At 43.8% G+C, this 20837-nt stretch overlaps 2 protein-coding genes across 4 annotated transcripts in view; both read left to right on the forward strand.

Moving 5' to 3' along the window:
* The window catches only part of LOC129549462 (ubiquitin-conjugating enzyme E2 E2), a 361063-nt gene that overhangs the window by 295317 nt on the left and 44909 nt on the right, over window positions 1-20837 (forward strand). For all 3 annotated transcript variants that reach the window (XM_055416768.2, XM_055416762.2, XM_055416767.2), the window contains one exon: window positions 8387-8534. In XM_055416768.2, the coding sequence (XP_055272743.1) occupies window positions 8387-8534 (148 nt within the window). The remainder of the gene's footprint in view (window positions 1-8386; window positions 8535-20837) is intronic.
* LOC148773723 (cytochrome c oxidase subunit 6C) lies at window positions 1383-1752 on the forward strand. The gene has a single exon (XM_088832684.1). The coding sequence runs from the start codon at window positions 1398-1400 to the stop codon at window positions 1620-1622; it is 225 nt and encodes a 74-aa protein (XP_088688810.1). The 5' UTR covers window positions 1383-1397; the 3' UTR covers window positions 1623-1752.

The raw sequence follows: 20837 nt of genomic DNA on the forward strand, positions 1-20837 counted from the left end.
GAAGAATTTGTTTGCTTTACAGTAGTTTTCTAAATTATGTGTAGAATCTGCTGGTCAGAAATATTGGGTTGGCCAAAAAGTTTGGTCAGGTTTTTTTGTTTGCTGCTTCCCAGGTGGCTCAGTGAGTAAAGAATCCACCTGCAGTGCAGGAGACGCAGGTTCGACCCTTGGGTCAGGAAGATCCCCTGGTGGAGGGCATGGCGACCCACTCCAGTGCTCTTGCCTGGAGCACCCATGGACAGAGGGGACTGGAGGGGGTCAAAAAGAGCAGACCTGACTGAAGCAACTGAGCGCGCGCGCACACACACGGAAACCTGAATTAACTCTTTGGCCAAACCAACACCTTCTTGAAATGCTTTCTTCACCTCTCGCCCTGTTCAGAACAGCTGTCCGTCTGTGCATGGACTGTTGTCTCTGCTCTGGAGCCCGTGGTGGGAGAGAGACCACATGTTTAAAGTTCAGGAGGTGGAAGATTATTGCACAAACACATGATGCTGCGATGCTCCTGAGATCCTGGAGGGGTGCAGAGCTCAGACAGCTCCTCCTGCTGCCGGGGGCCGGGCCTGGGCTGAGGACTCGCCTTCAACCGCAGTCATCACAGAGGATAACCAAGGGGATAGCTGGTTATTTCCCTATTTTTCACATGAGGAAACTGAACCCCAGAGATGCTACATTGACCTGTAGGATTCCAGCCCGAGTCCTCACGCCCAAAACCATATATTCTTTCAAAATTGTTTTGCAGTGTTGAGTAGAATACTACTCAGCGGTAAAAACAACCGACTCCTGATATATCCAGTAACTTAGATGGGCCTCAAGAGCATTATGCTGAAAAGACCCCGCTTCAGAACGTGGCACCCTGTGTGATTCCGCTCATAGCATGTTCTTGAAGTGACAGATTTGTGGAGATGAGGGGCAGAGTCGTCTTGTTGAGAATTCAGAAGGGAGGAAAGTGGGGTCACTGTGGACATTGAAGGGTCTCACAAAGGACGTCTGTGATGGACTGTTTGTTCTGTGTCTTGACCGTGGTGGCAGCCACACAAATCTACAGGTGATAAAGCCCACAGAAACACATTTCCATGAGTGCGTGTAATGCTGGGATGCCTGGGAGAGGTCAGTGACGGGGTCAGGGTCAGTTTCCTGTGATTTGACACTGTCGTTAGGCGAGATGTTACTCCTGGGGGGGACGTAGGGAGGAGGTATGTGATCTGTCTGTATTGTTTCTTAAAACTGCCTGTGAATCTGTCGTTGCCTCAGAATTAAGTTTAAAAAATAATAAAAGAGGCGTTGAGGCTGATCAGGAGAGTGTGGACTTTAGGTCAACAAAGTTTTAAAATTCCGGGTCCATTTCTCCATCCTGAAAGGACGTTGCGGTTGAGCCGTCGAGAAGAAAAACTACCATGTCCACTGCTTTGGCAAAACCTCAGATGCGTGGCCTCCTGGCCAAACGTCTGCGATTTCATATTGTTGGAGCATTCATGGTCTCCCTGGGGTTTGCAACTTTCTATAAGTTTGCTGTAGCTGAACAAAGAAAGAAGGCATATGCAGATTTCTACAGAAATTATGATTCCATGAAAGATTTTGAGGAGATGAGGAAGGCTGGTATCTTTCAGAGTGCAAAGTGATTTGGAATACAAAGAATTTCTTTGGGTTGAGTTCCATGGAAGTTTGTTACTTTCCTGTGTTCCTGAACTATGAAACTATGACTATCTGGGGTGAGAAATAGTCTCTCAATAAATAAACAATTAACAAATACTGTGGACAAAAAAATAAAATAAAATAAAGTAAAATTCCGGCTCCACCACTCACCAGCTATGCGGCCGTGAGTCAGTTCTTTAACCTCTGTCCCTGCCTCTTTTTTTTTAACCACAGTGAGTTTAATTTTGTCATCTCATAAATAGGAAACATGTTTTGTTAAAAAATTAATAAAAGGTTTTCTTTCCATAAACCCTTCGGATTTACTCTCTTAACCTGCACGTGTAACATACAGCCGTTCTTTATGTCTGTCATGTTCAATGTCAGATCCTTGTTGCTGCGGTTCAGTTGCTAAGACGTGTCCTATTCTTGGCGACCCCAGGACTGCAGCAGGCCAGGCTTCCCTGCCCTTCACTGCTTGTTTATCTTATAACTGTGTATCTTTTAACTGCCTTCATCCTGTCCCCTCTCTGCCCACAAATCTGATCTTCCTCTGAGCTTGGTTCTGAAGTAGAATTGGCCTTCAACACTGTTAGTTCCTAAGACACGACGTAGTGAGTCGATACTTCTGTGCAGTTCAGAACGATCACCACGCTTAGCCCAGTGACAGTGCGTCACCCTCCGAGGATGCTGCCGAGCGATTGACGGTATTCCCCCCTCTCTGCGCTTCACACCCGTGACGCGGTTACTTTGTAACTGCGAGTTTGGCCTCTTGGTCTCTCTTGCCCCTCCCCGCCAGCCTCCCTGTGGCAGCCACCTGTTCCACCTGTGACTGTTTCTGCTCGGTTTTTTCACTTGTTTTGTTTTTCAGATTCCACGTGTAAGGAACATCGTACAGGATTTGTCTTTCTCTGTCTGACTGACGTCACGTAGCATCAAACCCTCCAGGTCCTTTTGTGTTGCTGCAGATGGCAAGATTTCAGGCTTTTTTATGGCTGAGTGCTATTTGAGCAAACTCTGAGAGATGGTGAAGGACAGGGAAGCCTGGCGTGCTGCAGCCCACGGGGTTGCAAGAGCTGGACACGACTGAGCGACTGAACAACAGTATTCCATCGTGTGTGTGTACACGACATCTTTATCCATTCACTTCTTGATGGAGAGTTTCACTGCTTCCATGTCTCGACTGTTCTAACACTTTCATGAGCTCACGGGTACATGCGTCTTTTCAAGTTAGTGTTTTCATCTTCTTCGGACAATACCCAGGAGTGGAGTTGCTGGGTCGTGTGATAAGCATGTAAATTAGTGCAGCAGCAATGCCAAACAGTATAAGGATTCCTCAGTTTCTTTATTTAAAAAAGGTTTTTTAAATTTTATTCAGAGAGCACTGACATAGAACATGGCGTTCGTTTCAGGTGTATGGCGCAGTGATTTGATATATGATCATATTTTTAGTAAGTATCACAGTAAGTTTAGTTAGCATCTGTCATCTCTCACCGTTTATTTTTACAGTGAGCACAGTAATAATACTTCCCTCCTTTAGTTGTTTTGATGATTAACTGGCCCAGAGTAGTCCATAATATCTGATAGGGTTTTCTTTCTAATTGATTTACAGTGTTGTGTTAGTTTCAGGTCTACAGCAAAGCGATTCCATTATACGCACACATATATCCATTTAAGGGCTTCCCTGGTGGCTCAGAGGTTAAAGCGTCTGCCTCCCATGCGGGAGACCCGGGTTCGATCCCTGGGTCGGGAAGATCCCCTGGAGAAGGAAATGGTAACCCACTGCAGTATTCTTGCCTGGAGAATCCCATGGACAGAGAAGCCTGGTAGGCTGCAGTCCACGGGGTCGCAAAGAGTCGGACACGACTGAGCGACTGAACGGAACGGAACGGAATAACCCCATATAAGTTAATATTGAGTAGAGTTCCTTGTACTATAGGGTAGGAGTTGGGATTAACGTTTACCCACCTTGATACAAAAAATAGGCAACCAACGAGGATCTACTATACAGCACAGGAAACTCGACTCAGATGGGTTTTTAAAATACTGTGTTACATACAAAAGCCACTCATCATTTACACTGGATCATAGAAATACTGTCTTTTCATCTACCCTTAAAGGGCCAGGTACTCTCACGTCTCTGCAGATTTTGACATCACAGGTATTCTTTATTAACTTCTGCCCACTTCTTCCTACTTTCATGGGACTTACTCCATTCTTTTTTCTTCCTTAGTTGTTTCCTTAGCTCATTAATGTCTTTCTTCCTTTTTAATATGTGCACTTAAAACTGTAGATTTCTCTTTTACAACTATCTTAGCCGAATCACAGATTCTGGTATTGATAAGCCAGCATTTTTATTGTCACTCAGTTATAATCATAGCTGATTTTTTTTTCTTTGATCCAAGACTTATTTGAAAATAGGTTTTTTTAGTTTGCAGTCCTATGATGGGAGATCTTTATGGTCTTAGTAATCTTTTGAAGTTTATTAAGCTTTCTTTGTGGCTCAGCATGTGATCAGTTTTTAATAAATATTTCTTATGTGCTTATAAGTGAAATCATACAGAATGTCCCTTTCTGAAACTCGATCTTTTTTCACTCAGCATAATTCTCTTGCAGTCGATCTAAGTTGTTGTGTGTGGTTGTTTTTATTGTTGAGTAGTAAGTATTCCGTGAGGGCTTCCCACATGGCTCAGTGGTAAAGAACCCACCTTCAGTGCAGGAGACACTAGAGAGTCGGGTTCAATCCCTGGGTCAGGAGGATCCCCTGGAGGAGGGCATGGCAGCCCACTCCGGTATTCACGCCTGGAGAATCTCATGGACAGAGGAGCCTGGTGGGCTACAGTCCACAGGGTCACAAAGAGTCAGACATGACTGAGTGACTAAAGAACAGCAACAGTATTCCGTGATGTGGACGCACCAGTTTGTTTAACTGTTAACCCACTGAAGGACAAATGGATTCTTTCTCGTTTTTAGTTATTAAAAATGAAGCTGCTATGAACATTTCTGTATGCTTGTGTGAGCATAGTTTTTATTTCTTTGGGATGAACGTCCAAGAGCGCAATTGCTGAGATGTCTGGTGAGCTCGTATTCAGCTTCATAAGAAGCTGCCAGCCTTCCTTCCAGAGCAGCTGCGCCATTTGACATTCGTGCCAGCAGTGACCCGCTTTCTCTGCACGCATCTCGCTGACATTTAGCGAATCACCATGCTTTACTGTACCATCCACAGGGTGTAGTGCTGCCTCCCCGAGCCTTTCGGTTGCATTTCCTTAGTTGCTAATGACGCTGAACGCTTTTTCCTGTGATTATTTGTTGGGAATGGAATTTCATTTTCATTCAGTCCCTTGGTTTTATTAATTTGGTTTTCCATATTTTCAGCATCCTTGCTACGTTTTGGTCTTGTTGACCAAACGTGCTTCAGTGAAAATGTCCCTCTGTGACTATAGATGTATCACTTTCTCTGCATAATTCTGCCAACTTGTGCTTTTTGTATTTTGCGCTGTGTTAGGTGGAGCACACTCAGAATTGTTCCGTTTTCCTGATGAATTATTCATTTCTTCATAATGCACTTGTTCCCTTTTTTCATTTTTGCCCTAAATATATATTTGTATGCTTTTCCTTAATCATATATTTGATCTGATAGTGATGGAGTCATTTAAGCCCCTTTTTAGTTGGTGTTTGCATAGCCTGTGTGCTCAGAATTGAGCATTCTCAGGGGAGGCACTTTTCTTCCAGTTTCAGTGCCGGTAACTCCATCTCCAGGTTTTCTCCAGCACACAGCACGTGTCTTAGCTCTCTCTCTCCCATAAGGCATTATCTTTTCAGCTTCAGACATTTGCTAAACAGCCAATCTGATGTTTTGGACCCTGGAAGCCCTGCTGGAGTGAGTGATGGCACCTACAAAGACCTGCAGTGTGTATTTCTTGGTTCAGAGTCATTTTGAACTTAGGGTGCCAGAAGGACTGGTCTTGAGAACACCAAGATTTTTAAAAAATATTTCAGCTTATAAATTTGAGACCATTTATTAACACGATGTTAATAAATAGCATTCAAATCTCATTGTTGCTTACATAAGACTTTTGTAAAACAGAATTCTATCAGTTATAAAACTGATAAGTTTTCCAACTGAAGTTCTTTAAAAATGTTTCTAAGCATGTTTCAAAATTATGCCTAAGCAAAGTACAGCGGTAATCTAGCTATTACAGGTAGGCTGCACTCACAGTACATTCAGAACACAGAAGTTGAGGAGGAAGATGTGTGTATACTGTAACTAGTATAGCCTGTCCATAAACTAAGTGCATTATTTACATACGTGCTCTAGTTCATGGTTTTAAATTGTAACATAGAATAATATTCGTTTCCTTTTTGTAGTATTGCCATGTTTGTTTTAAATTTTCTGAATGTACAAAATCCTTCAAATAATTGGAATCTAAGAAAAATCTCCTTTAAGGTTTTTACTTGTGAACATTTCCTTCTTTGAACTTTTTTTAGAGCCTTGAGTTAGTTTTCCCCTTACAAGCATTCCTGCTGTTGTACCAAAAATAAACGCAATCCCCAGAACATTCGTTAAATGATTAGACTTTCGTTAAACGATTAGAATTCATCAGAAGCAGAATGTCATGACCTTGCCACTGGAGTTTAGTCCTCTGTGCCCAGCATGACAAGTTCTGAAATAAAGATTTTGTTTATTGATTACTCCTTGTGTGCCAAAGGAACAATTAAGTATCTGTTGCTGTTTAGTTGCTAAGTCGTGTCTGACTCTTTGTGACCCCGTGGACGCCAGCACGCCAGGCTCCTTTGTCCTCCACCATCTCGGACTTGCTCAGATTCATGTGCACTGAGTCAGTGATGCTGACTAACCATCCATCCTCTGCCACCCCTTCTCCTTTTGCCTTTTAATCTTTACCAGCATCAAGGTCTTTTCCAGTGAATTGGCTCTAAGCATCAGGTGACCAAAGTATTGGAGTTTCAGCTTCAGCATCAGTCCTTCCAATGAATATTCAGGGTTGATTTCCTTTAGGACTAACTGGTTTGATCCCCTTGCAGTCCAAGGGACTCTCAAGAGTCTTCTCCAACATCACAGTTCAAAAGCATCGATTCTTTGGCATTCAGCCTTCTTTGTGGTCCTCCTCTCATATCCATACATTACTTCTAATACACTGTCTAGGGTGGTCATAACTTTCCTTTCAAAGAGCAAGTGTCTTTTAATGTCACGGCTGCAGTCACCATCTGCACTGATTTTGGAGCCCAAGAAAATAAAGTCTCTCACTGTTTCTATTGTTTCCCGATCTACTTGCCATGAAGTGATGGGACCAGATGCCATGAGTTAGTTTTTTGAATGTTGAGTTTTAAGCCAACTTTTTCACTCTTCTCTTTCAGCCTCATCAAGAAGCTCTTTAGTTCCTCTGCTGTTAGAGTGGTGTCATCTGCATAGCTGAGATTATTGATATTTCTCCCGGCAATTGTGATTCCAGCTTGTGAATCATCCAGCCTGGCATTTCGCATGACATACACTGCATATAAGTTAAATAAGCAGGGTGTCACACTTCTTTCCCAATTTTGAACCAGTCAATTGTCCCATATCTGGTTCTAATTGTTGCTTCTTGACCCGCATACATGTTTCTCAGAAGACAGGTAAGATGGTCTGGTATTCCCTTCTCTTTAAAAATTTTCCACAGTTTGTTGTGATCCACACAGTCAGAATCTTTAGAGTAGTCAGTGAAGCCGAAATAGATGTTTTCCTGGAATTCCCTTGCTTTCTCCATGATCCAGCCAATGACCCTTGGATTATTTTGTCTAGTAAAAGGTGTGTCTATGAGTCAGGGTGGCCATCATCAAGTAGTCTCCAAGCAATAGATGCTTAAGAGGATGTGGAGGAAAGGAGCCCTCCTACACTGTTGGCAGAAATGCAGTTTGATCCAACCACTGTGGAGAATACAATGGAGGTTCTTAAAGAGGGATCCCACTCCTGAGTATGTATCTGGAGAAAACCATAATATGAAAACATTCATGCACCCCAGTGTTCATAACAGCACTGTTTACAATAGCCTGGACATGGAGGCAACCTCAGTGTCTAGTGTGTGTGTATGTGTGTGTGCGTGCTCAGTTGTGTCCAACTGTTTGCAACCCCATGGACTACTGCCCACCAGAATCCTCTGTCCATGGAATTTTCCGGGCAAGAATAATCAAACAGGTTGCTGTTTCCTTTGCCAAAATGCCCAGAGAAATAGATAAAGAAGATGTGGTATATACACACACAATGGAATATTTTTCAGCCGTATAAAAGAATGAAATAATGCCATGTGCAGCTATATAGATGGATGTAGAGATTATCATAGTAAATGAAATAAGTCAAAGACATATCAGATGATATCACTTATATGTAGAATCTAGAAAAACCGGTACAAATGAACTTATTTATAAAACAGAAGTAGATTTACAGACATAGAAAAAAACTTATGGCCACCAAAGTGGATAGAGGGTGAGGGGAAGGATAAATTAGGAGATTGAAACTAACTTACACAAGCTCACCAACAAGGATCTGCTGTACAGCACAGGGAACTCAGTACTCTGTGACAGCCTGTATGAGTAAAGACCCTGAAAGAGAATGAATGCTCGGATACGTATCACTGAATGACTTGGCTTACACCTGAAACCAACACAACATTATAAATCAACTGTACCCCCAACGAAACTTTTAAAGTTGAAGATAAGTCAGTGGCGTGTCTGTTTACGTCAGCTCTGCACTGTCTTCCAGGTGACCTTCCGCACCAGGATCTACCACTGTAACATCAACAGCCAAGGCGTGATCTGCCTGGACATCTTGAAGGACAACTGGAGTCCAGCCCTCACCATCTCCAAAGTGCTCCTGTCCATCTGCTCCCTCCTGACAGACTGCAACCCCGGTAAGACCCCCGGCCAGCGGAGGGCTGGGGCTGCGCCAGGCTGCCACGTCAGCCCGCGGCTCTCTGCCACCAGGACCACCACTGACACGGCCACTTCTATTATTATTGATTTTAAATTTCCAACATTTGTAACTCCCTTCTTTTTCAGTTCAGTTCAGTCATTAGTCTTTTTAAAACCTGTTATTTGCCAAAAAGGAGAAAGCACAGTGTGTAATCAGAGTGAGTGAAAAATCATTTTAGATGGGGAGGTGCATGTAAAGGATGCCTTACATTCTGCTGCCAAATCATAATAGGAATTCAAATTGAATAGCCTAATCTTTAATTAGATGCCCACCAGAAGATGCTCGTTTGAGAGATGAGGACTATTAAAATCCGACAGCCCCTCAGGCAGCACCACAGAGAGGTCACCGTTTGGCATTTTCATAACCGTGCATCCTTACCAGCCGTTAGGGCTGAAAAGCTCTTGAGCTCGGAAACACCGAGAAAGGCAGCAGGGAAACGCAGCTTCCCAGGGACACTGAGAGGAGCCGTGGCCAAGCCCTGGGCCTGCTGGTGTGCTTCCTGCCAGGAGTTCCTCCTCCAGGGGTCTTCTGGGTGTGCGAGTACACAGCTTTGAATGGCCACTTCTAGCTGAAAGACAAGCCAACTGCCAATAGTTTACATATTTGGGGATTTGGGGGGGAAATAACAGAAGTCCAAAGGCTTTTCATTGGGGTTTTCATCGATGTTCTCAGTGAGAAGTTCTTCTTTCGGTGTTTAATTAATACTCTAAGATTTTTTGAGATTCCATCATCCATGTTCAGGAAATGAACTCACTAGATAAGCAAAGTTTCAGACAAGAGAGAAATGCCAAGTGGGAACTCGGGTCTCTCTTAGGACCTGGGCTGGTTAATAAAACATGTAGAAATTGTCATCTTTTCCATCTTTGTATGTCTGTTGTGTTTCAGTAGTCAAAACTTATTTTTAATGAAGACATTTAAAAACATTTAGCTAAATTGTGATATATGTGAACTATATATAACAAATCAATGTTCTTAACACCAAGAAACTAAAATATAAGTGTGCAAGATTATAAAATGTTTTTTAGTTAATTTATACCAAATGCCAGATTGTGTAGTTCATCCGTGATGCACTAATTTAAGACTGAACATATACTTTGTTCTTTCAATCTCACTATTCCTGTTTCAATCCCATTTGTTGTTATGATGGTGTGTAACCTCATTTGGAGGTTGTGTCATCAAAACACTTTTCTTGTGTGTGATATTTCCTTTGGGAAATGTTGCACCACGGGACTACAATCTGCCTCCCCACTTCCCAGAAAGTAATTCTGGGCTTTGCTGATACTTGGAGGGCAGTGTTCTTTAGATAAAAAAATTATTTTGAGAGGTAAGTCACTTACTTAAAAAACTTCTGGTGTCAAGTTATTATGCTGTACACCTTAAACTCAGTTTTGTGTGTCAGTTACATCTCAGGGGAAAAAAGAAAGCAAAATAAATTTTTGAGACTCTACCATCTATGAGGCAGTTTTGACCACAAGGCAAATTTCTTATACATGGAATAAGCTGTCAGATCACACTTAGGACACTTGGTGCCAAGAGACAGCCTTACCCTAGTGGGAACCAAGTTAATGGAAATGGACCCGTCACCCTGACTGTTCTCCTGCGTTCCAGAACAACCTTCTCTCAGCAACCGAAAGGTTTCTGTTCCATAAATTAGTTTCCTTTTTCTGTGTCGCAGGAAATTACAGATATATTCCGCAAAAAAAAACTATATATATATATATATATGCTGCTGCTGCTGCTAAGTCACTTCAGTCATGTCCGACTCTGTGTGACCCCATAGACGGAAGCCCACCAGGCTCCCCCGTCCCCGGGATTCTCCAGGCAAGAACACTGGAGTGGGTTGCCATTTCCTTCTCCAATGTGTGAAAGTGAAAAGTGAAAGTGAAGTCGCTCAGTCGTGTCCGACCCTTAGCGACCCCATGGACTATAGCCTACCAGGCTCCTCCATCCATGGGATTTTCTACACACATATAAAAATCATCCTTGGTGGAAACAAAATCAAATAAACAAATAGATTTTGAAGATCATGCTATGAATATTAAGAAAAAGCCTAAAGCTAACAATGTTCCTTAAGTTTCACCTACTACAGATGGCTTGTCTGGTATCATAATAGAATCCTATCTGTAAAATACATGGTAACAAACTAAATATTCATCCTTTAACTCATAAAAAAGATTTCTAATTGGTACATCATTATATGTATGTTTATGTTCACACTTCTAGAGTCTTAAAAAGAAGTTACCCAAAACAAGTAAAAATGTCCATTGTTTTTGTTCAGTGGGTTTATTTCACATTGTTTTCTGGTACCCTTCCCTCCATTCTCTGTCAATTTTTCTCTCTAGATTTATGTTGAACTTCAATCTGGCCTATTTTCCTGTGATTACAAATGTAGGTTTACTAGAGTATGAATAAAGACTTTCCTGCACTGAATCTGTGCAGCTGTTTTCACACCAGAAATGCTGTCAGCTCAGAAGTAGGTTTTGCATAAAGATACAGGTTTAACCAACTTTGTGAGGGCTGTCACTCTTGTTCCTACATAATCTGGGGCGGGGGGTCTTCTTTTTTCATACTTTTCTCTTAATTTATATTTATCTCTTCCAAGAATTTGGCCCATTCAAAGCAAATGTTTCAGGGTAAGGCTACACATCCTGTCCTGCTTGACAGTGAGAGTCAGCAAATATAGATTTCAAAACCAGCTCCACTGTTTATTACTGGTGTGACCTTGTACCAGCCATTTAACTTTGCTCAGCTTCCCTTTCTTGTATAAAACAGAGGTTATCCTCAGCTGAGTCACAGGATTCCTGTGAGTTTAAAAGGAGATGATGTATGGGAACCCGTTATAAACAGCACTGGGTTGCTGCCGATGTTGTTTCCCAGAGTATTTAGGACTCCAGATGTACATACATTAGATGGGATCGTGCCCAGGAGGCTGCATTTAGCCGAGAGAAGGGAGAATTGAAGACTCTCTCGCCCGCCACCTCCTCGGCAACTGACACGTTGGGATTTTTCATCCGAAGAAAGCCTAGTCCCGAATTCCTGTGTCCATAAACGGAACGCTGTGTGATAGGAGTGCTGAGACCCCTTGTCTCTTGGGAAGGATCGCTCAGGGGGCAGCGTCCAACAGCGCGCAGGCCGTCGAGGGAGCCCCGGGCTGTGGTGGGGGTCTCCCTGCAGGCCTCCGCAGGCTGGCCACGCTTCGCAGGGGGCCCCTGCTTGCCCAGGCAGGGCTGGCCCCCGGCGGATGGCCATGACCGCTGCCGGGGACAGAGATCCTCAGCGATGGAGGCCAAGAAGCACGAAGGTCCGCAGTCCCAGTGTGGGGGGCTCGGTTTCCATCCCTGACGAGGAACAGCTCCTCTGCTGCGACTAAAGATCCCTCATGCTGCAGCTAAGACCAGTGCAGCCGAAATAAATAAGTACGTGTTTTTGATAAAAACAAAGGTCAGCACCAGCCTCCCGGCTCCCCTGAGGGCGGTCCTGCTCAGTGAGCAAGGGGTCATCCAGGAGTCGCTGAAGTTTGCAGTTCTAAACATATTTCCATTTTTTCAGGGAACGCTCCTATTTGTAGACACTGTCTTCTCAAGCATATGTAACATTCACGCTCTCTTCTACTTAATTTCATCTTTTAATGTTTGTTTTTGCTGTTTTGTGGCTTTTTTCAAACGCTCGGCTGTTTTAGCATATTCTTTATATGAAATCTATTTGTTATTTAAAATCTGCCTGTGTAATGGTCTTCAGGCCTATAAATATTAATAGCGGGTGCTTTCCCTCACACAAAATAACTATCCTGAGGACACTGGCAATTATGAAATAAAAAACGGACAACGGTTTCCTGTCCCAGGGGCTTTATTCACAGAGTACTGTCCAGTAATGTCTTCTTCATAAGTCTTCTCATCATCGGGCATCGTTTGGTTAACCTCAGTTCTCCTTTCTGCTCCGCTCCTGTTGCTTCTGAAAGGGTTATGAACTTGTTTGATTCTTCCGTTGTTGCTGTTGTTTTTCCCTAAGTGCTGAAATGGGAGATGCTGGCATTTCATAATATGGGGAAATTTTGGAAAGACAGCTTGGTGGCTATAAACTTTTTTGGGCCACACTCTCAGTTCATTTGTACCTAAGCCTCTATTTCTGTGGCATGTTCTTACTAGAACCATCCAGGCCTCTTGTTGCTCTAAATTTCTGCTTAGCTGCTAAGCTTTCTCCTTGATTCCGACTGTGAGCATCAGATCACTGACCCCTCTCTGCCTCAGTCTTCTTGTCTGTAAAATAGGCTTAATGATAGTGCCTGCCTCAGGAGATGTCATGAGATTCTTGTCCTCTGATGGAGTTGTTTGCTTCATAATGTGATTTTGATGCTGCATTGTGAAAAAAATTCCCCCCAAGATATATGGCTCTTAGGAGATAATCAGAAATTGGAAAACAGAGTATTTGATACTGAGGAATTGTTGCCAGAAATTTTTAGGCATAAGAAAATGAAATGGTGATTATGAATTTCTATACATGCTTTCCTTTTAAAGATTCATACTGAGTTCTTTGCAAATGCACCCTGTATTTCATCTGCGGTCACCTGCTTCAGACTATAGGCTGCCTGTGGAGAGCCTGGACAGCAGGGCCCCGCATCCATAACCAGCCATGACGTCCTCGTCCTCCACTTCTCCAGCAGGCAGAGCTGCCCCGGCCAGGCCTCTAAAGGTGCTCTGCGGGCACCCACAAACGTCACACTCACCCCCTCCCCCATCACCTCCCAAATAAGAATCTGGGGTTGGTTACTCCCAGTCTTTGATTTATGCAGATCTTTATTAGAACAACAAGTAGATCTAAGAACGGCAGCTGATTAACCCTCTGTCCTAACACAGTGAGGAAGCTGAGGGTGTGCACAGCTGCAGCGTCGTTGGTGGGAGCTCTGGTCCTTTCAGATGGATTCAGTGGAGGCAGGAACCTCTCCCTGTGGCCTGTCCATGGTGTTCAAAAGCACCCCTTCCCCAGCATGTCTGCGCTTGGTTTCAGATCTCTCACACACTGTTTAAACAACAAATACAATCCTTATCCACCAGTTGGCTCAGATATCTTAACTTTGATCGTTACTAATCGCTTGTCTTTGACCTGGTTACGGTTCATAGTAAATGGTATTGCTATTAAATATTTAAAAATTTTAGTTGCTAGTGACTGCTCAGTGGTGGGGACCATAAAACAGGATTAATTATTTTTACACAGAGATGTTTATGTGATTATTTACACTAAGGTGGTGAGCTCTTAGACTGATGAAAGCTACATAAATGGAATTTAAGAGGATTCCATTGCTTACGAAAGCAACACAAACCTTTCTACTCCTGCACTTGAGAACTGGAAGACAATAATTTATTTCACTGAAATTTAGAGAAAACTGCAAAAGTGATAACTACCTATTTTCAAAGCAGGCTATCTTAGCAGGAATGTCAAAAAGAAACATTGATTTTTCTAAAACAGACATTACAGATAGCTGTGTAGACATCAGATTTCTTCTGATGCCTTTGACTTTTTATTCAAATGAGAAACTTAAAAAGTAGACAGACATGGTGCAACATACAGCTAACTTCAAGCTATTTTCTTTGTGAAAATTTGGCTTCCCTTTGAGAATATGACATGCTGAATTCCAAGTCATTCTAATCAGGACTTCCAAATATGGATATAGATAGTCTATAATTTGCAGTCATTTATCTTCTCAGACACCTTATACAAGAAAAACAAAGCTGTAGCTGTATGTAGTTAAATCAGTCTACCTGGTATTTTAAATACCAGGAGAGTAAATAAAATCCACAAAATGTACTGTGTGCAGGGCCTTGGTTCTGGCTCAGGAGTCGCTGCTGCCTCCTGGGGACCCTGCTCCCGTGGCGCCCATAGGCTTACTCAGGTCAGATTGGAAACATGCTGTGTAGGGTGTGGAGGCTCTAGAAAAACTGAGGCTTCATTGAAAAGGATGAAAAAAATCAGGGAATATGCATCCTTAAAGAAAATAGTTGTGTGAATTAAGGAAGTTTCACAGAAATTATCCCATATCATCATAAATTAGACTTAAAAAAACAGAAAATAGCAATTCTGAGATATTCACCTTGATCTATATATTTATAAATGTGACATTTAAGTGCTATTAAAAGGATTGTTTCCCTACTTTGTCATTCTGTAGAAAGGCAGCCTTTATAGTTGTCTTACAAGGTATTTTGGTATTTAGTAATGAAACTGAAAGATCTAGTTGGGTGTAGCATTTTGTCCAAGAATGATTTTCGAGGAAATACAGAACAACAGAGGAGAGTTTAAATTACCTAACCGTGGGTCTAGACTTCGGATTGCCATGCCGTGAAACAAGTGAAAAGGATTCGTCTTTGGGGCAGAGTTGGCAGGAAAGGCCTGGGGGCTTCAACCTGTAGGTGAGAGGCGAAGGCACAGCGTGCTCACCTGCCTTGAGTGTTTCCCCTTGGTGTAAGCGAGTGTTTATCTAACACAGCCATCTCTTTGCTGTCTTCCCTGAACAGCCAAAGTGCCTAGGTTAAAAAGAACATTAGCTGTTCATTATTTTTTGATAGATCATTGTCCAAAAATGCTAACCTTCCAAAGCTTTGTTGCTTTCCTAGTTAAATCCATTGCCTTAGTAGGTCTGGTTCTTTTAAAATGGCAAAAACTAGACTTTACCGTATTTGTTGATACATGGGAAGCGCTGAACTTAATGTGCGGGAGTGAAGTTTCACCTTCACAGCTTAAGCAAAGGGCGCGCGGGGAAGCTGCTGCCGCTGGTAGCGATAAGACCACATCCTTATGTTTGCCATCGGCTGCTTCTCTGGCCTCCGCTCCCTTTTCTGACCAGGAGGAGCTGCTCTCCGCGTTCCTAAAGCGGGGGCGGCCCGGGGGCTGTCCAGTCCGCTCTCTTCTCAACCATTATGAGGTCACCCCTCATCCTCTGTAAGGAGTCCGATTGGTGTGTCCTCGGACAGCGTGTCCAGTGAAAGTCTCATCATTCCTGTGCAGTTAAGGTTAGCCTGATTAACAGGCTCTTTTAATGAATTGTGGAAATTTTACATGAGTGAAGACCCAAGCCTTCTAAGCACACATGGAAACATTGGCAAATGTTTAGACTGAGCACCCTGGAGACTCTGCTTTATCAAGGAAAGGAGTGAAAGTGGGGTTTTCATTCAGAAAAATAGAGAAGATGATTATAACAAGCCCTAATGTATCCCTCACCTAATCTAGATTCAAAACGTACCTTTATATTGGGATTGGGATATCTTTACAGGTTTGCAAGTACGTTTTTAGACAGGCTGACTGGTCTCAGATAGTACTGCTTTCTACAATTCATTTTCATGGTAACCCTTTTTAAAAGAAATGGAAACCGTCAGCTTCAGCACAGGTTTTGGCTCATAAATAGGATTAATACTCCTTTCTGAAGGGTGCAATGTGTGTCGCACCCTTCAGAAACGAATGTGGAAGGTAGGCCACTGAATAAAGTCTTGTTTTATAAGGAGAAATGAAGATAAGCTATTGAAGTGACACCCGTTTCAAACTGTTAACGCTACCCTATTAATATGGAAATGTTATAGTTCTGAAAAATTTAATAAAAATCCTCTAATTGTCCAGAAATTCAGTTGTGTAGACAAAACATTAGGTGATTTAACATTTTGCCTTTTTAATGTGAGTATTTGGGATTGTGTTCCCTTGGGAAAATATCGCAGTTAAGCAAGTCTGAGGACGTCACGGAGCCCCACCGTGTCTCACCCCCTCACAGCTCAGGAGTCGTCCGTCCTTCCCCTTGCTCTCTGCTTTCAGGATTTATTGACTTTCTGGCCGCGTTAAGTGTTCGTTACAGCACTCGCATCCTCACTGATCTGCAGGGTCTGTCCTTGAGGTGCGCGGGCTCTCTGGTTGCGGCTTGCAGGCCCCATCCCTCCGACGCATGCAGGGTCATAGATCCATGACCAGGGACCACAAGGCAGATCCTTGCCCACTGTGCCACGCGGGAAGTCCCAACTTCTCCTTCCCTTCTAACTCACCTTCCAGTCAAGATCTGACCCAGGCAAGGGGCGGTCAGTTACAGCACATGCAGTATTCTTATTTTAAAAAGAAGATGCTTCTAAAATTTTAGACTAATTATTCCTTCCCAACAGCAATAAGGTCTTTCTCTTTTTCTCCTGTGTCTGTTTGTCCTTTAAGAGATCCTGGAGCCCTCTGCTTACTGTGGGTGTTGAATTTCTGGTTTGTGTCATGTTAGTGAGGACTTTGAACGCGAAGCCGTATAGCAGCTCCTTTAAACCACAGGCATATGTCTTTCAATGACAGGTGTGTTCCTGGCGGAAAATAACAAATCACCATATTTTAGGTGTATTTGAAGAACCTTCTGCTGGAGAGCATTCCATGAAGAAACCAAGTGAAGCATTTTTAAACTTGAATAATGAATGTCCCCATTTGTTTTTTTTTTTAAGTGCAAGAGTTTTTTCCCCCTAATTCAACACTGCCTTTCCTATGAGGTGAAGTGAAGTGAAAGTCTCTGAGTCTTATCCGACTCTTTGCGACCCCATGGACTATACACTCCATGGGATTCTCCAGGCAAGAATTCTGGAGTGGGTATAGCCTTTCCCTTCTCCAGGGGATCTTCCCAACCCAGGGATCGAACCCAAGTCTCCTGCATTGCAGGCGGATTCTTTACCAACTGAGCTGTCAGGAAAGCTCCCCTATCACCCCAAATGAGTCATAATGTTTGCGATACGCAGGTGCCTGGGCCCGCTGAAGGCAGCCTGCCGCCGTGTGCCTGCGGGCAGGAGAGCAGGCGGGCCCTTGTGGGATGACGTCACGTCGGTGGAAAGCCCCTCCATCGTCCCAGACCCCAGCCCCTGACTTCTGTGCAGACCAGCTTCCATGGTGGAAACGCATTCATCCACACTCTAATTCAGATCCACGAGAAAAATTCTCATAACGGAGAGGTCTTTTTTTTAAGCAGACAGTCCCTTTTGTTGGCCGCACTGGGCCTTGGTTGCTGCGCACGGGCTTCCTCTCGTTGTGGCTCGTGGGGCTTCTCTTCATCACGATGGGGGACTTCTCGTGGCAGAGATTTCTCTCTTGCAGAGCCCAGGCTCTCAGCCTCTGGGCTTGTGGGATCCTCCCAGACCAGAGATTGAACCCATATCCCTTGCTTTGGCATGTGGATTCTTATCCACCGTGCCACCAGGGAAGTCCAAGGAAATGTCTTTATATTGAGCTTTGGATGCCAGCATTAGGTTTTTAGAAGAAAAATGCTAGAAAACAGCACCCAGCTACAGTGTATGAACAAATAACCCTGCTTCTCTGGGACAAAGACACTCAAGAGTGCCAGCCACGCTGGTCTTCTGTGGAAGGATACATTTCTTCTGTGTTATCTAGGGAAAGGTCACATAAGGCTGGTGTATTAACCCTAGCCCTGACCTCAGCCTTGTCCAGAATAATTCTGTGTCTGCAGAGAATGCATCTTTTCAGTGGGGTCACATTCCAAATCCCATGGCTAGCTTAGACTTGGGGTTGATCACATCTGAGCTACTAGGGAAGGATAAAAAGACGCTACAGAGATCAAGAAGAGATGGAAAGAATACATGGAAGAACTGTATGGAAAAAGATCATAATAAACCAGATTACTACAGTGGTGCGGTTAGTCACCCAGAGCCAGACATCCTGGAGTGCAAAGTCAAGTGGGCGTTAAGAAGCAATGCTGTTAATAAAGCTAGTGGATGTGATCAAATTCCAGCAGAACTATTCAAATCCTTAAAGGATGATGCCGTCAAGGTTTTGCATTCATTATGTCAGCAAATCTGGGAGACCCAACAGTGGCTGCAGGACTGGAAAAGGTCAATCCTCATCCCAGTTCCCAAGAACGGTGGTACTAAAGACTGTGCTAACCATCGGACTGTTGCACTCATCTCCCGTGCTAAGAAGGTCATACTTAGAATCTTACATGCTAGTCTTCAGTATGCAAACCAAGAACTTCCAGATGTCCAAGCTGGGTTTAGAAAAGGAAGAGGAACTAGAGATCAAATTACCAACATTTGCTGGATCATAGAGAAAGCTAGGGCATTTCAGAAAAACATCTCCCTCTGCTTCATCGACTACACTAACGCCTTTGACTCTGTGCATCGTGGCCAGCTGTGGAGAGCTTTTAGAGAGATGGGAACACCAGACCGTCTCACCTGTCTCCTGAGAACCCTGTGTGTGGGTCAGGAAGCAACAGTCAGGACCCAGGATGGAACAACTGATGGGTCCAAGATCGAGAGGAGAGTAAGCAGGGCTGTGTGCTGTCACCCTGCCTGTTTAGCCTGTCCGCTGAGCACGTCATGAGAAATGCTGGGCTGGGTGAGCGACACGCTGGAATCAAAACAGGCGGGAGAAACAGCAACAGCCTCAGATGTGCGGGTGACACCACTCCAATGGCAGAAAGCGAAGAGGAACTAAAGAGCCTCTCGATGAGGGTGAAGGAGCAGAGTGAAAGAGCTGGCTTAAAACTAAACATTAAAAAAAACCTAAAAACTAAAATCATGGCATCGGCCCCATCACTTCATGGCAGATAGAAGGGAAGAGGTGGAAGCAGTGACAGAACTCCTCTTCCTGGGCTCAGAATCACTGCAAGACGGTGACTGCAGCCATGGGATCAGGAGATGATTGCTTCTTAGCAGGAAAACTACGACAAACCTAGACAGTGTTGAAAAGCAGACGCATTACTCTGCCAACAGAGGTTCATGTAGTCAAGGCTGTGGTCTTCCCAGTGGTCACGTACGGATGTGAGAGCTGGACCATAAAGAAGGCAGAGCGCCGAAGAACAGATGCCTTCAAACCGTGGTGCTGGAGGAGACTCCTGAGGGTCCCTTGGAGAGCAAGGAGGCCAAACCAGTCAATTTTAAGGGAGATCAACCCTGAATATTCACTGGAAGGACTGATGCTGAAGCTGAAGCTCCAGTATTTTGATCATCTGATCCTAAGTGCTGCCTCATTGGAAAAGTCCCTGATGCTGAGAAAGACTGAGGGCAGAAGAGGGTGTCAGAGGATGAGATGGCTGGACGGCATCACCGATGCAATGGACATGAACTTAGGCAAACTCCAGGAGATGCTGAGGGACAGGGAGGCCTGGCGTGCTGCAGTCCACGGGGTCACAAAGGGTCTGACACGGCTGGGCAACTGAACAACAGCAGCAATCACACCTGAGTTCAGAATAGCCTGTGTCCAATCTGGTAAACGTTTTTAAGTGAAAGATGGCTGTTCGTGGGAGGGTTTGTTTGCTTGTCTGTCCAGTCCTCTTGAAAGCTGATTTAAAGGCACAGTTGTTGTAGCTAGGTAAAGAAGTCTGGCTTATATGCAGAAGGTGCCTTTGGGGAACTCATTGGGCCATGTGTGTCTTCGCAGTGTGGATGAGGATGCCTTAGGTAAAGAGGGAAAGGCTCTACGTGTATAAACTCCTGCATGGTGTATCTGGAGTGGCTTTTTCTTCTTTCACATAGAATTATCTTTATTGTGTTTTCTTATAAAAATAAGACATACTTACTAAAGTTTTCTTAAATGGACTGTCATTTAAGGAGAAGTATTTAATTTCCGTCTGAGGCTCTGCAAACTTCAGTTCAGTGGTGGTGGCGGTGGTGGTGGTTTAGTCGCCAAGTCATGTCCGACTCTCTGTGACCCCATGGACTGTAGCCCGCCAGGCTCCTCTGTCCATGGAATTCTCCAGGCTAGAACACTGGAGTGGGTAGCCATTTCCTTCTCCAGGGGGTCTTCCCGACCCAGGGATCGAACCCAGGTCTGCACTGCAGGCAGACGCTTTACCATCTGAGTTATAAGGGAAGATTCAGTTCAGTAGGACTCAGCAAAGTATATTTGTTCTTCAGGTTTGTCTCATCTGGTATAAATTTAGACTCACTGAGCTCAACTCTTAGCCCTGGCTTTGACCTACTTCTGAACATTCCTTGCGCCTATTTTCTTGCCCCTTAATATAAATCTAGATGTGATCAGCAATTGCTACCAGTTTTTGTTATCAAGTCTATTGTTGTCTATAATAAAAACCTCTTAACTGATTTGTTTAGAAGTCGATCTCATTAAAAAGCTGCTGTATATATTAACTTTTGATGGAAATTCTCTTTGTTTTACTTTTTGGAAAATGTCACGCAGGGGTTTTCCTTTTTAGAAATCAGCATTCATCTGTTTTTCCTTAGAGAAGCATGTGGTAGATGGTGGAGTGGTCGGGACGAGTGCTTGTCCATTTCTACATGCT

Source organism: Moschus berezovskii, chromosome 26 (genome assembly GCF_049115385.1).
Source record: "Moschus berezovskii isolate FMDL1 chromosome 26, NW_MosBer_1.0, whole genome shotgun sequence".
In the NCBI taxonomy this organism is placed as follows: domain Eukaryota; kingdom Metazoa; phylum Chordata; class Mammalia; order Artiodactyla; family Moschidae; genus Moschus; species Moschus berezovskii.